Here is a 15,078-nt window from a genome sequence, read left to right as displayed (position 1 = left end):
CATAATAAAATAATGAATTGCTGCCTTTGACTAAAGAATTAGTATTGATTATTTGCACCGTTTTAAGCTCAGTTAACAAAAAACATGACCTATTCATGCATTTGAAGACTTACTGTCCTCATTTGTAAGTCGCTTTGGATAAAAGCGTCTGCTAAATGACTAAATGTCAATGCAATATGAAGAATGTTCAGATTAGCTGCGGTGTGCATTACGAGCATGGTAGTCATCTTCAGGAGAATTGTATTGTGGCAGTTGATTGCTTTCAGCATTTAGTGTAATCTGCATTAAACAAACGAATGCACATACAAATTAAGGTTAATGTAGGTGAAAAGATCCAACCTGATGATCGTTTAAGAGGCAGGACTAGTTTTGGTGGCTTACTCTAGATGTCAGTCCAAAACCACAGCCATGCCGAGGCTCACGGCAGTAAGAGTAACTTCACTGATTTTCTTCAGTACTGACATCAGTCCTGTCTACAGGCCTCCCCAGCTCTCATCCCACAGCCAAACATGACCACAGAACCAAAACTGCTTTCTAAATGCCTTCGCCACGATCCATCAGACCTCATAAACCTGGCCTGAACCCAACCCACTGATGCAACGTACCCAAACTTCAATGCACCAGCCTTTTCCTTTATTAAACTGTTCAATTTGACTGGTTAGTTGCATTTCACAGTAATTTGTAGAGATGTTTCAGCCATACGCTGATGTTTCAAGGCTTAATGGCGGAGAATATGACACTACGCCACCGTTAACAGTTGAAATTGTGACCCACACACAGCCAAAATATGAAGTCACAGTTTTACTCCTAGGAAAACAAGAGCACCTAGGCCTCATTGAAAAATTATAATGGTATTAAAAATGTATTATTCCATTCGAGACAACTAATTTAGCAGCTTCTTCAAACTTTTTAATGACGGGTACTTAAGTAACACGTAAAATGCGACAAAGTTTTTTTTTTTTTTGCAGTTTACTCATCGAACACTAGGACGATTTCACATTTACGGTAACACAGTGTACCCATAATAACAAAGATACATTAAAAAACCAAACACACAAGATTGGATAGTTTTGAAGATTTCAATAGTTTTGAAATTTGAAATTTTACAAAAATGTATAGTTTAAATAAATTCAGCACAACTTTTAACATTGATAATAATATATGTTTCTTAAGCAGTAAATCATCGTATTAGCATGATTTCTGAAGGATCATGTGACACTGAAGACTGGAGTATTGGTGCTGAAAATTCAGGTTTAATTTGCATTTTAAAATAGAAATCCTACATAACATGCAAAACGGCACATGCAATTAATATGTTTGAAATTTAACACATATTTACTCATTGAACACAATTTCAATTTCAATCAATAATAACAAACCTTTATTAAGAAACCAAACACTTTTTTTGTTGTTTATAATGAGCTTTTATTTAAAAGCACATGTATTAGATCAAAGTACATTTAGCAGAAAAAAGACAAAACAAAAACATTTTGCTATTATTTCTTTTGTACAAAACGAGACCATACAAAAATACTAATAGTGAATTTGATACAATTGTACGTGTTTTATTCAACGCTTATTAAAAACACAAATCTAAAATACTTTAGTTACCTAAATACAAAAATCTGTCAATCAATGCTCATAAAAGCAGCACTTTGTAAATGACACAGGTCATGACACATTGCTTTTTAGATTCATAGTGGATATATCTAAACATGTTTAGAAATAATATCTTACATAGTTAATTTTAGTGATCTATACATTATTTATATACTTCTGAGAGAGAAATAAAACGGTTTGTTGAAATGATAGGACGGACTATACAATGGGAGGGATGTGCAACACATTTGGAGCTTGAGTTGTGTTGTATGGATGTGTTTTCTGTAAAGGTCAGGCATACTGTACAGTTATTAGTGGGGACAGTAGACATCATCACGGTAGGAAAAGGCAATTGGAAAAAATAAAAAACAAAAAAAAGTCCACAGTTTTCTTAAATTTCTTCACATGTTATCGGTCCACTGCATCAGGACCGAGTGCGGAAACACACGCGACACTTACAAACACACACAAATGGGACACAGCTTCCTGCCGAGGGACCCCACATCCCTTTTCGGGGCAGTTTGACTGGTGCCAGGACAGACATTGGGCACAGGTGGCATTCTGGGTAAAAACACACAACTAGAGTTGAGTGATTATGCAGTTGGACGGGAAAGAGGTCAAACCAGCCAGCGGAAGAAGCTCGTTCCCGGTTCCCAAAAAAAATAAAAGATAGGCCAGTGCGGTCAGTGGGAGTCAATCCCGGTAACCATGGTGACGAGACACACAAACACTCCTCGACGTCTAACCACGCCCCTGCATTCGCTCTGACCAATCAGAAGATAGCCAGGTGGCACGGCTCAGCCACGCCCCCATAATTCAGGCAGGGATGGGCGTTGGCCATCGTGAAATCATTATCTAAAATAAAAATCTATTTATCAAAGAAAAAAAGTTGTGTAAACCCACCCACCCGCTATTTAAAACCCTTTAAAATGCGTTCTCCAAAAGTTAGGCTACTGTTCAGGTAGCTAAGATCAGCTTTGATGGCTCTTCTGGGTAAATATAATCTTGTCCACAGACCTTCTTCAAGCTTCTCAAAGCTACTCTTTTCAGATAGCGAGTGGTGACGTTTAATGAACTTTGATATAGTGCTATAAGTTATTCTTCTGTATAACGTTTATATATCTGTGCTGATTACATCGCAGGTAAAACTAATCATTCCTATTAATAAGGAATTTGTTGTTCTATAAAAGGCCATAGAGACAAGAGAAAGAGATGGCCGGAAGGAGAAAAGCGCTGGTCACGTGACCAGCCTCACATTCACTTTCTTCTTCCTTTCGTTGGTGTTCATTACTTTCGTCAATGGAGCGGAATTCATTCTCAACAAAATTCTAAGGGAGAAATAGCTTTTTTGTTAGCTGTTTGTCTGATTGGCCTTTCGAATCAGGCTCTAGGATAGTGAGGTCATTATAATGAGAGTCAATAGGATTGTCTCTGTCCTGTCCCTACATTCTACTGTCAGATGAGAGAGAGGAGACGTCAGCTAGGCCGTAGCTCCTCTGTCACAGGTGGCTGTTCTGGTTTCTTCAGGGGATTGTGAAGGATGGGGAGATTGCAAACGGATCCTACCGTTCCCCCCTCCTACACCATGTTGTGATGGTTGTTCCTCTCTATGATGTCAGAAGAGGGGAGAAGCTCTTTCTTGATTGGCGAGGGAGGTGGAGTGGCAGTCTTGGCTTTAGGTTTGAAGAGATCCGATACATAAAAGGCCTACAAGAAAAAACAAAAAAAACAAAAAATCATTAGATTATTTCACAACCAAACTCTTTCCAGGATGTAAATCAAGGATAGGATTGACTGATTCATACTTCAGAGAAATTCAAGAGCTAATGGCATTCTAGGAAATGAAGTTTTTCTTCTATTCTTGTCTATAAAATTTTATTTATTCATAAGTTTTAATAAGAAAGAATGTATTAAATGCATATTAATATCACTATTCAAAAGATTGTGGTTGGTAAGATTTCTTAATCTTTTTGAAAGAAGTCACCAAGGCTGTATTTATTTGATTAAAAAAATACAGGGGGGAAAAGTAATGAATAAAACAGTAATATTAAAAACATAAATTCAATAAATTTTCTTATTTATATATTACTTAAAATTTTAAGGAAAGCATATTTTAAAACAAATGTAAAAGTTTTTACTGTCACTTTTGATTAATTTAATGACTTTGGCAAAAAAAAAAAAGTGTATATTAAAACACTAAGAAATATATTATTTATATCAATTATTTTATTTAGAAATCAACATTTTAATCGATAATATTAATGCTCTATAAGAGCTTTAAACAAACTATTTTTATTATCTATCTATCTATCTATCTATCTATCTATCTATCTATCTATCTATCTATCTATCTATCTATCTATCTATCTATCTATCTATCTATCTATCTATCTATCTATCTATCTCCACCTATACACACACACATACACACATATTGTTATTATTATTATTTTTAAATTAATTTTAATTTATTTAACTCGATTTCTAATTGAAACCTAGACCCCATTTGCTACCTCAATTCAGACTGAATTAAAATTCAAGAATTGAATTGGAATTTTTAAAAAATAATTAATTCATTTCAATTCAGTAGTGGAAATCCTGTATGATCCTGTAATGAAAACTGTAAAAACTTCCTTAAAACGCACCAACAGGGTATGAACAACTGCGAAAGTCTGAAAAGCATCATTAATAAAAAACAATATTTTTTTTTTTTTACTTGCCCCTATTATGGTTATTCAGATACATATTCAGAAGCATTGTTGCATGTTAAATGTCAGATGATATAAAGGCTGGTAATCCATCGCCGGTGACATACGGATGTGTATGAGGTCACACACTGATAAGAGTGGCCAACTTACAACACACATGCCTTAAAAAAAGCATTGAGTCAGAAGTTAAGATAAAGAGGAAACCCCTCAGTTCTTTTGTTTCTGTCTTGACTGAGGGACTAAAGTCATTATTAATGTTCTCATTTGGCGTGGGAAGAACTTTTTTTAATCAAGGAAAGATGCCAGTCAACCCTCTCTTTACATCCTAATGACATCACGGTCAAAACAGGAAACTGAGGGAGGAGAAGAGAGGAAGTGTGCCCTTGGCATTAGACAAGCCTTGCACCCAACATATTTATAAAAAAAAAGCTGAAAATATACAAGTTTAATTCACAGGCATTTCATGCTAAAGAAGGGATGCTTTCACTGTAATGTGGGAAGAAGAGAGGCCTATGGGATATTTAGCCGTCTACACACCATGAATGTTACTGAAGCATGTAGAACAGCTGAGCTGGACAGCGGCATGGAATCACCGATTCCAGAAAGCCTGCCAATGTTTAAACACACACTATTTATGAGTGTGTGAAGAGTATGGGGCTAGTGTGTGACAGGAAAAGAGGTCAGTGTTTGGGGTAGCTAACAGCTAAATTGTCCTGACATGTTTCAGGAGCTGCTGTCAGCCGGAACGGCATACTGCCCTTGGGCAATGCCAAGGGAGAAGAAAAAGCACACACAGGCTTACACACAGAGTAAAAAAAAAAGAGGGTTTTCCTATTTGATTATGCGAGTGACAGGCTTGAGCAATTAAGATGTGACTATCAACGGTTTCGTGTGTGTGGAAAGAGATAGAAATTGAACACAAATCCTTGGAGAGGTCATCAGAGTTTTGGAATCATCTTTCCAGCAGCTGTCTCTTGCATATCCTTTCAGTGAAGGACGTTGTGCTCGCATACAAAGAGAGCTTTATCCAAAGGTTACAGTGGATGAGTTCATCTTATAGGGCCTCCTGCGACCGTCTTCTGGCCATATGAGTGAAAGTATGCCAGAAAGATCATGACATTTCCAGAGTGACCTTTACATTGCGCTGCAATGACATCAGGAAACTGGATCTAGAACCTTCAATTATGAAGGATTTCATTATAAGACCAAGTTTGCCACTTGACAAGGCCAAACGATTTATTGGTTTATAATTCAAATACTTTTTGTTTTAAAAATTTGCTTACAAAATGCTATTGTACTTTATTTTTTCTTTTTTTTAAATAAATGTCACTTGGTTTGGTATTTTTTAAACAAATAATGCATATTTGTATATTTAATGCTTCCAAAAAAAGTGTAACTTTTTAAGAGAAAAAAAATGCAAGTTATGTTACTATGTGTACATAAGTGTCTAGATATTTTTAATCCATTATATGTGACTTAAACTAATCCAATTTATTTATAGAATATAAACATTCAACATTCAATGCTATATTTTCAGAAAATTAACTCAATATTTGATTGTAAGACAAGATAATGGGCAAACGTCTTGATATTTGCAATTTGTGTGCAATTATGTGCCATCACATATGCCATCAACTGCAGGCATGCATTCAGCCATATTGTCCAGCATGACTCAAGAATCATCTTGTACAATAGGCTTTTTGATGCACTACAGCCTCTGACCTGTAATCACAGGCTGCCAATGAACCCGTGTCACGGGGTGAGTGTTTCCTGTGCTACGGCCCTCTGTCTGAAAGTGTTCTTCCACAGCAAACCCACTCCATTGTGTACGAATGCTCAGTCAGCACCAGGAAGTTTTGCGTGTTTGTCTAAGCCTGTGTGTGTGCGTGTTGACCTTATTGTGGTTCCACTAACTGGCAGAAGAATTAAGATGCACCTTTAGGGTCTGTTACTGCTGCATTTTCTATTCTCATGTACAATTATTGATTCAAAAAAATAATAATAATAATTTTGCATGATCATTGTACACCATTTCTCAGACAGTTACATTTAAATGAGCATTTATTGTTTTTTTGTTACTGTACCTTTAAGAAATCTACTATATGTAAATGACTCACTTAAGATTGGCCATGTTAAAGTGCTTATGGATGTGATGGGACACCCATTGTTAGACTGGAGAGAGACTGTGTTTTTGATCAAAATTAAACTTGATCAAAATGTGTTTTCTAGGACACATTCTCTTTAAACTGTAACATATGTGAAAATACCAAGGTGTCAAGTTGCCTAATTTGCTATTTTAGCCTCCATCTCTGTATTATACTTTATTAAAGTGGTTTGACATCATCTCATGGCAAACACACTGCTTCACTAACTGCTCCACCCAGCACTGTCTCATACACATTCCCTTAATCAGACAAAAAATGACAAGACTCAAAAGATAATCATAATGTGTAAATATTTTTGTATTCCAAAGCTGGAAGGGCACATTATCTCCATCTAAACTAATCTGAGATGAACCTCACTTCTGCCACTGACACAGCTTTTTAATGACGGCTTTAGAGACTTGGGATTCATCTGAACTGTGAGCAGGTTCATAGACGACATGTCTGGGAGTGTGCACATGTGTGGTCTTCCATTGGTTTGGGTGTGCCTGATCCTAAAAGTGCCAAACACAGCACATGATTATGTGTGAGAGTGTCTTGCTTATGTTATGCGAGTGACTTCAATTGTAGTTTCAGGCCCTGAGCCACATCTGCATGATAATTGTGGAGACCAAGTTGTGTTTTGGCTGCTTCGCTCTCCAGCGTAACATTAGTAAAGTTTAATAACACCATTAAAATTTCCATTCTTCTTACACACAACCACACTATTTTCAGTTTTTAGATGGCCTCCATTACCATGGCTACATGGAGAGTGCTGTGGCAGCCAATGGAAAAAAAAAAAAGAGTCAAGCTCTGGCCTGACATATGGGAAGGAGTGATAGGATATCGGGACAACCATCTTGCCACCCAAGCCAGATCAGAAGCACTTAGCTGCGTGGCGTTATCGCAGGAGGAACTGGAGTCCTGGATATTGAACATGACTCTTTGTGCTCTTGAGGAACGGTGGGATACTGTTAACCAGGAATTGACAGAGAAAGAGAGAGTGGGAAGAGGAAAAAGCTGTTCGAGAGCAGGCATCCAGCTGTTTTCCACCTTGTCTAGTCCTGCAGGAAACACCTCTGCAACCGAGCCTTACAAGCAGCCAACCTCTCACACTCTATCTATGTCAGCACCTTAGAAAGCGGGCTGTGTTTGATGAGATGAACACCACTCTCCAACAGGAAGGACCGGAGGATGTGGCCACAGTCAACAGTCCAGAAAAGACAAAAAAGGAAAATGCGGTTTCTGAAGCCTGAATCTCAGGGGTTCTTTTGGACATCAGAATTTAAACATATGCCAGGCTGCCTGACTTCAGCAATCATTACGTTGTAGTGAATCTTGCCAAAATTTCTGATACAAACCAGGCCTGTGTATAAGGAATTGAACGTAAGACTTCAGGAGCCTCCTTTTGAGATTGAACGAAACTGAAGGCCTAGTTAACATTGTGCTGCTCGACGTTTTAAGTTTTCCTTGCATGTTGCATAAGCAGACTAACATTAATTGCTGTTCTGAGATCAGTTCTCTGTGTGCATCGCAGTCTAACTGCGCCATGTGAACTGATCTTCTTTAATATGGAACATGCAGTAAGCCTGCAATCGGCTTTTGCAATATGGCCAAAACTCACCAAGACCTGTAACTTTCCACGGTTTCTTTGAAGCCAGCCAGTTGGACACCAACCCAGAACACTTACATCCTTTAAACATCTTTAAACACAACCCCCTTAAGCAGAAATCAGCACCTACAGCCAAGTTTAGACGAATTGCTGAACCTCCAAACCATGAACATGGCGACATAACTTTTCTTTTAAAAGACGTGTACCTTGCATTAACTCAATACGTTCCATCTGAGCTTTGGTCATTAGAGATACTTTGATTGGACCTCTAAAGCATTCACAGATGGGGAGTGGATCAGATTCCAAATGTAGGCTCGTTAAAAACAAGTACATGGGTGCCTTGATCTGTAGTGAAAACAATATCATTTCTGCTCTCTCTTTTTTCAAATTCAAGGGCTGAAGATTAAATATTTTAAAGGTTCATGATACCAGTAGAGAGATGTTGGGCGAACCATAAAAAGTGTGGCACTGTCACAGCTAATTAGACTGAAGAAAGATACTGCCAGGACATTCTGGGAACTGTAATGACGAGAAACAACTCAATATCTCAATTTCAACACTAACAATTTAGATTTTTGTCTTTCAGATGCTGTTGGAATTAAAATGGGGTAATATCTGGGGGAAGAGGTCTTGGTCTCTTGCTTCCCCCACCATATGGGCCTCAAACCGTTGCACCGTCTCCTTACAATGCAACAGATACATCTCTGTTTTGTTTTCCTGTCATTTCTCCCAAAGAGAAAATGCTTTCCCTCTTTGTATGCTCTGCTCCCCTCGACTCAATTTTCCCAAACGCAATCCAACTCAGTAAGCTTTCTTACAGCAGGGAAAGTCTGGCACCAACAAAAGTGACATGTGCCACAATTATGAAGTGTAAAATTCCATTTCCACAACCCTCCCCCTCTTATTTTCATTTGAGAGTTGGTAGTGGTGCACATGAAGTAATATGCTCTGCATTAACAGGAAAAAGCTTATGATGCTTCACTCTGATGGATGAGCAATTTTGTGGACAGGAGTGAAAAAGAGAGGGTGGGCTTTGGAGAACATTGTGGTCTAGTTCAAGATATTCAGATCCCTTTCCGATCTTAAATTCTGGATGGTCTTCTGTCTTCACCTCATTCAAAAGACACCAGATAAAGTCTGTTCTTAATGGTTCTTTTGACAAGTTAACAGAAAAAATCTGCCTTATCTGGAGTATTACTAACTATACAGACAGAAAAAGAAAGCTTTTCATGTTTATAAGTGAAGGGTGGGAAATGGGAAAACATATGCTATATGGTCAAACTTGTTGGGTTGGTAATTGCCAGCATATTTACGAAAGGAATGTTTAATTAGTTCTGGTGTTTACACTGTGTAAAAATGTTTGTTAACCAATATTAAAAAATAAAATAAAATCCAGATGTTGTGATGACAACCAGATCAAGGCCAATGGTTATTGGTAAGTGTTTGTAAAGTACAAAATTTCCAGATTGGTTTACATTCCAACAAACAAAACAGATTTGAGCCAGAAATGGATTGAAATACAAAGATGTACTCACTATGCAGTAGGCCACCAGGGCTCCTTGGACAAAGCCAGCTAAAACATCAGTCGGGTGGTGCTTGTGATCAGAAACGCGTGATAACCCGGTGTAGAAGGCCATCATTAGCAAGGTGAACTGTAGGAGTGGCCTCAGCAGACGGGCTCCTCGCCACGTGAACCGAGACTGCAGGTAGAACTAAAGAAACAGAGATGGAAAGCAATTTAAACAATCAGAAAATGTATACAAATTATGGTTTTATTACATAACAGCTGATATAATAAGTTAGAGAAAACACCAAATGAAGGAAAGTGGAGAAAAAAAACGTGGGAGGTGGAGCAGAGTGAAAAACTGAGATCCTAAAGAAGCACTGAACACCTAAATCCAAAGACCCCTTGTAGAGTTAGCTTTCTGGGAACAGGAAGACTCATTAGGATAAGAAAACAAATGAATGAGGGTTACAAAGTCTAGTGGAGGATGGGGGTCAGGAGGACAAACTCTTGATGACGCACCGGCGGCCCATCAGTCCTGAAACCCTTCAAACTGGGTTCATTCAAGGAGCCTGTACTCATCACCCTCCCTTAATCAACCATCACCAAACGAGAAGGAAAACTTCCATTACGTTCAAAACCACAGCAGACAACAGAAAAAACTCTGAACACACCCTAATACACACAGACATTAACTGATGAACACTGATCCACACACTCAAGATGATTTGTTAGACAAAACAAACAAAAGCCTTTTTGGGCTTTGAGCTCCTAAGTGAAGGTGTGTACAAGGTCATATCTGCTTTCCTGAACAGCTCTCTCCTCACGCCGAGGGCATTGTGTGTGTAGAGAGGAAGGAATCCCTCCCTGAGGATGTTTGGGAGTTGGAGTTTCCTTGCTGGATGAAGTTCTCAGATGATGCGAGGATGGGTGTGCCAGCACAAGTAGACTTGACATCTTTTTGAGAAATTCAATTCTGATAAATGACTGGAGTTCTCTGTGGTCAGGTGACGCCATTTGGATTTCCAGAGCATTTAACGAGGCAGAAGATCAGCATTACTGCTACATGCGGCAAATATGTCCACACCAGGCTGAAGACAAATAGAGGCCTCCTCAATCATTTTCAACTGATCCTACCTCATAAAAACATCCCCTCAGAATGGGAGGATGGTAGAGGGATAAGCATCTATAGGTGTTTGTGTGCGGCTGTGCATTTGTGCCTCAAACCGATTGGAATCAACATGTGGCTGTCTCGTTTCAATTTAAATTGTGGCCCAAAGCAGGAAGTCCTTAAAAATACACTGAAACTAATCTTTCAGCCAATTTTGCCTGAATCAGCAATCATTTATTCCTCTCACGCAAGGTATTTGGGTTTACAGCTGGCTAAAGGGAAGAGCCAGATGTCTCAGATGACTGACTGAAATGGAGATACTTGCTTGATTATACAGCTGAAGTTCATCTGAGGCAACAGATAAATACATAAATTCATACTTGTGTTAATATCGGTCCAGCTCAGCCACAGTGTTGGCAGTGAAGAGAGATTTTCTAACCAAGCATCTGTAGCTATTTCAACCACACTGGCATTCCTATGCCTAAAAACGTTCCTGAGGAGAACTTACAAACAAACGTGTCAATAATATCTTTTTAAATTAAAATTTTACTCTTTAAATTAAAGGACTGAGCCTTAGAGCCAACAGCTAAATTCTCATGCTCGCTTTCTCTCCAACAGCGAATGTTGTGCAATGAAGCACAATGAGAGGAATGTTATTGTCACTTGACTTTAAAAATCAACAAGTGGACACAACACAAACAAGACAACCAGGGCCTCTGGATAACATCTGGCATAAACTCATTTGCAAACGTATATGTTGGACTGTAAGAGGTCATGGAAGGGTGATGTCCGACACACAGGGAGTTAGCCCGTATGTCTGAGTCTGGAGATGTAGAGATGAGCTCTGTGACTTCTCCAAACTCTAGAAGTGGCTCTGTTCCTCAGGGTGAGAGCGGGGTCCTCTCCACACGTAGGCAACCAAGAGCTGATAAGAACAGTATCAGCCAGAGGACCCTCAGGGCTCAGATACCGTCCATCAAATCTGCCTCTTAGCTTCTTGCTATCAGAGCTCAGATAAGCCGACGCAGACGTTGTGGGTTGTATATGGCTCTCTCATCTCTGTGTTTTTGTGAGTTGGTTGTGGAAGGAATGGCAGATGGTGTGGTCTTAAGATTCTCCAGCGAAAAACCGAACTCAAAACACATACACACGCTCTGTGCCCACATGAGAAGTCACACACTCTTGTGCAGATAACATGCTCCATCCTGCTGACAGTCTCCATCCAGTCCCTCCTTGCAGGCGATCTGGGTGGCACCTTTAGAACTGATATTGAGGTCTCAAATGGGACAATGGAAAAGATCCTGGCGGGCTATTAAAGGATTAATTCTCAAAAACTGTACTAGTTATTCTAGTCATACTAGTCATTCTTTTCAAAAGTTTCAAAAAAGGATTTAAATGCACCACAATGGAGTCCTGAAAGTGGTTTGTATGCCTTGTGCATTATTTTTCTAGTCTTCTGAAGTTTTATGATGCATGTAATATAAATGATAGGCATCATATAAATTGAAAGTGTCCATCAAATAAAGCATAGAAGTCAAATAAAACAAATTGTATTTCAATCTGTTTCTCACACAAATCTATTGAATTACTTCAGAAGACTCGGAACATAGTATCTAACTCATACAGACTCCATTTGATACTTTTTACCTGCTTTTGCATCCTTTTTAAGATTGAAAGATTCAGCCCTATTGTAAGGAAAGTTCATTGTAATTGCATTAAAAAAAAGAGTGATCAGTGCCGTCATCAAGCTTTATCCTTGGGTTCTGTAAACGAAAGTCATAAGGGTTTGGAACAATATGAATAAACCGTTCCTTTAAGCCCAAAAACTGACTTCTTCGGGTCATATAAGCAGCCACAAAATGGCATGTTCAGTCCAACTTGGGGTGGGAAACGGAAAAAGCAAGAGAGATGTGGTATAATAAATCATATGAGCTTAACCAAATAGGTAAGTGTGAGGAAAACTTGAGAAAAGACAGGTTTTTAATGGCGCTGTGCATGGTTTTGTTTGTCATCCTGAAGTGTATTTGCACTTGAATCTTGCCATTTCTGCCAGAAAACAGTCAAACCTCACAACTAGAACCTTTTCTATTCTGACCTCAGGTCCAAAAATATTACTGTAAAGCCAATGCAGCCTCACCACATGTCAATGACCACAATGTACAGAGAAATAAGCTTGAAAACAGTAGGTAGAAGATTTGCCTGTGAGTGGTTTGTGCTTGTTTCTGCTCTGCTCATGGTCTCATATCATATCTCTGGTCACTACAACTAACTAGAGCATAATGCGTCACCATGCGGTCTGAGAGGTGCAGTGATGCCGCAGCCAAAACCAGAACTCACTGGACTAAGGAGGGTGGAGGTCACAGAGAGGCTAGGAGATACTCAATTTGCTGCCCACAAAATACTCACATGAACTTGCTATCCAGAACAAATTGATATGGTGTTCCAACTCAGTGAGCACATGAGGTTGACCAGCTGCTCTAGAGTTTAACAAGGAATACAGAGCGAAAAAAAAAAGCTAAATGAATTTATTAATGCATGTCAGAACAATTGTGGGTTCTGTTTTGAGTTTCTGTGCCAGAATGATTATTGGCGAGAAACAAGACTGGTCTAGTTTTGACCTAGGGTTACATTTGTGCAAATAAAAGGTGATCAGAAGATTGGTTTGAGCTCTTATTATGACTTCAGTGTCTGACTTATGAAGCATGGCGGCTAGACTGAGATAATTATAGGGAGCAAGTCTGGGAAGGGTAACACTCCAGTCAATAAGACTGTATAACTTGATTGTCTATTCAAAGAGCACTTTACTCCACTTGTTTTTACTGTTCTTCAGATTTTTTTCAGGTCTGTTATTCATGCTTTGTGTTTTGATATCTCAGAGCGTTCTCTCTTGGCATTTTTAACTCTGAAGGTCAAAAGCAGATGGTAAAATAATTTTAGCGAATCACCCAGTATCTTAACATTATAGTCTATTCACATGTTCACATTTGACTACACTTTGGCTTCGGCTCTGACAAATCTGGCCAGGGTTTCTGATAACATCTGAACAATTTGCCCCCCAGAGACACTCAGAGGCAAATCCAGGCTTTCAAATCAAGATGATAATTCAGACTCAAAATCGCAAAGTGATTGCATGCTGAAAATCTGTTTTAAAGATATATAGATGGTTTTCATGAAGAGTTCAGCTTTTTGGGATCCTGTTTTTCTGTATGCTTGCTGGCTGTTCTACGTGAATAATGATGTGTAATATTGTCTGACATCTTGCTTTGTGGCTAATCACTATGGTTTAAAATAATGTGGGTCTGTGTGTAAAAACGGATTGTTTTAGTCACAAAACACTCAACAGAAACTGCCAGGGGTCTTGTTCTTAATGTACGGTTTCCTCTTGTCTAGGAAGTGTTCAGGTCAGGCCCAGCTGTCAAAGTTTTGAGAGCATTAGAACCAAATCTGCATGAGTTTGAACAGGTTTGTGGCCTTGAACACACACAAACCTGCATATTCTCTACCACCCTCCTAATTTTCTCAAATAATATCTCAAAACACTGAGAATGAACATCTGGCCTTCTCCATTAGCAGAGCGGCTCAACCTCCTGCCATCTGAAAGAGTGAAAGGTGGAGGAGCCCATAGAGATGCTGGTGATTTAGAAGCAGAAAGAAAGGATTAGAATATTAGAATAAGAGAAGGGAGGAGTGGAGGGCCTTGCGTATGAAAGGGGAAAAAGTTTGAAGCCTTTGAAAGAGGCTTTACATATACAGTGAGAGACTCCGGGAGGCTAAGCGAAATCGGTCTTAGTGTCTATATAAAGCTATTGTATATTGGGGATTCTGCATAATTGGTGTAAGAAAAAGTGTGTGACCCATTCAAAAGTGAATAGAAATAAAGCATAAGGAATTAAAGTAGAATGAAAGACAACTTCAAACAGAAGTCCAGAGATGAACAAGGGAAATAAGAGTGACCCACATTTCAGAGACCCACAGATGAGGGTGAAAGGGTGTTAGAAGGTCCCTGTTTCATACTAAACATAATAGCTGTTTATTAAAATAACAGAACTGTGGCAGTGTGAGAGCACCACACGGAGTATGTACTTACAGCCAGATACAGCATGGTGTACATCGAAAATGAAGCATGTCCAGAAAAGAAGGATTTCCTGTAGGGAGAAAAAAAGAAAAACATTTTTGTGTAACATTTAATCTATATATTTATATATTATTAATATATAAAAACATTCAATTTATTGATTTGTTAAGTTTCTATGATTTTCTTTTTTATTTATTAGTAAAAACAGTAATATTGTGAAAAATGATGATATATATATAGGTGATGGTCATATAATTAGAATATCATCAAAAGGTCGATTTATTTCACTTATTCCATTCAAAAAGTGAAACTTGTATATTATATTCAT

The 15,078-nt window shown here is 38.5% G+C and overlaps 1 protein-coding gene across 2 annotated transcripts in view; it reads right to left on the bottom strand.

The window, feature by feature from the left end:
- Window positions 1-1,400: 1,400 nt before the first annotated feature.
- LOC127938725 (phospholipid phosphatase 3) overlaps window positions 1,401-15,078 on the bottom strand; it is a 33,794-nt gene continuing 20,116 nt past the window's right edge. For both annotated transcript variants that reach the window (XM_052535552.1, XM_052535551.1), the window contains exons 4-6: window positions 14,763-14,820; window positions 9,596-9,772; window positions 1,401-3,306 (exon numbers count right to left, since the gene is read on the bottom strand). In XM_052535552.1, coding sequence (XP_052391512.1) covers window positions 3,178-3,306; window positions 9,596-9,772; window positions 14,763-14,820 — 364 coding nt within the window. In that variant the 3' untranslated portion in view covers window positions 1,401-3,177. The remainder of the gene's footprint in view (window positions 3,307-9,595; window positions 9,773-14,762; window positions 14,821-15,078) is intronic.

Source organism: Carassius gibelio, chromosome A20, assembly GCF_023724105.1.
Source record: "Carassius gibelio isolate Cgi1373 ecotype wild population from Czech Republic chromosome A20, carGib1.2-hapl.c, whole genome shotgun sequence".
Classification (NCBI taxonomy): domain Eukaryota; kingdom Metazoa; phylum Chordata; class Actinopteri; order Cypriniformes; family Cyprinidae; genus Carassius; species Carassius gibelio.
The sequence above is the reverse complement of the archived record's forward strand: the minus strand, read 5'-3'. Positions and strand labels throughout refer to the sequence as shown.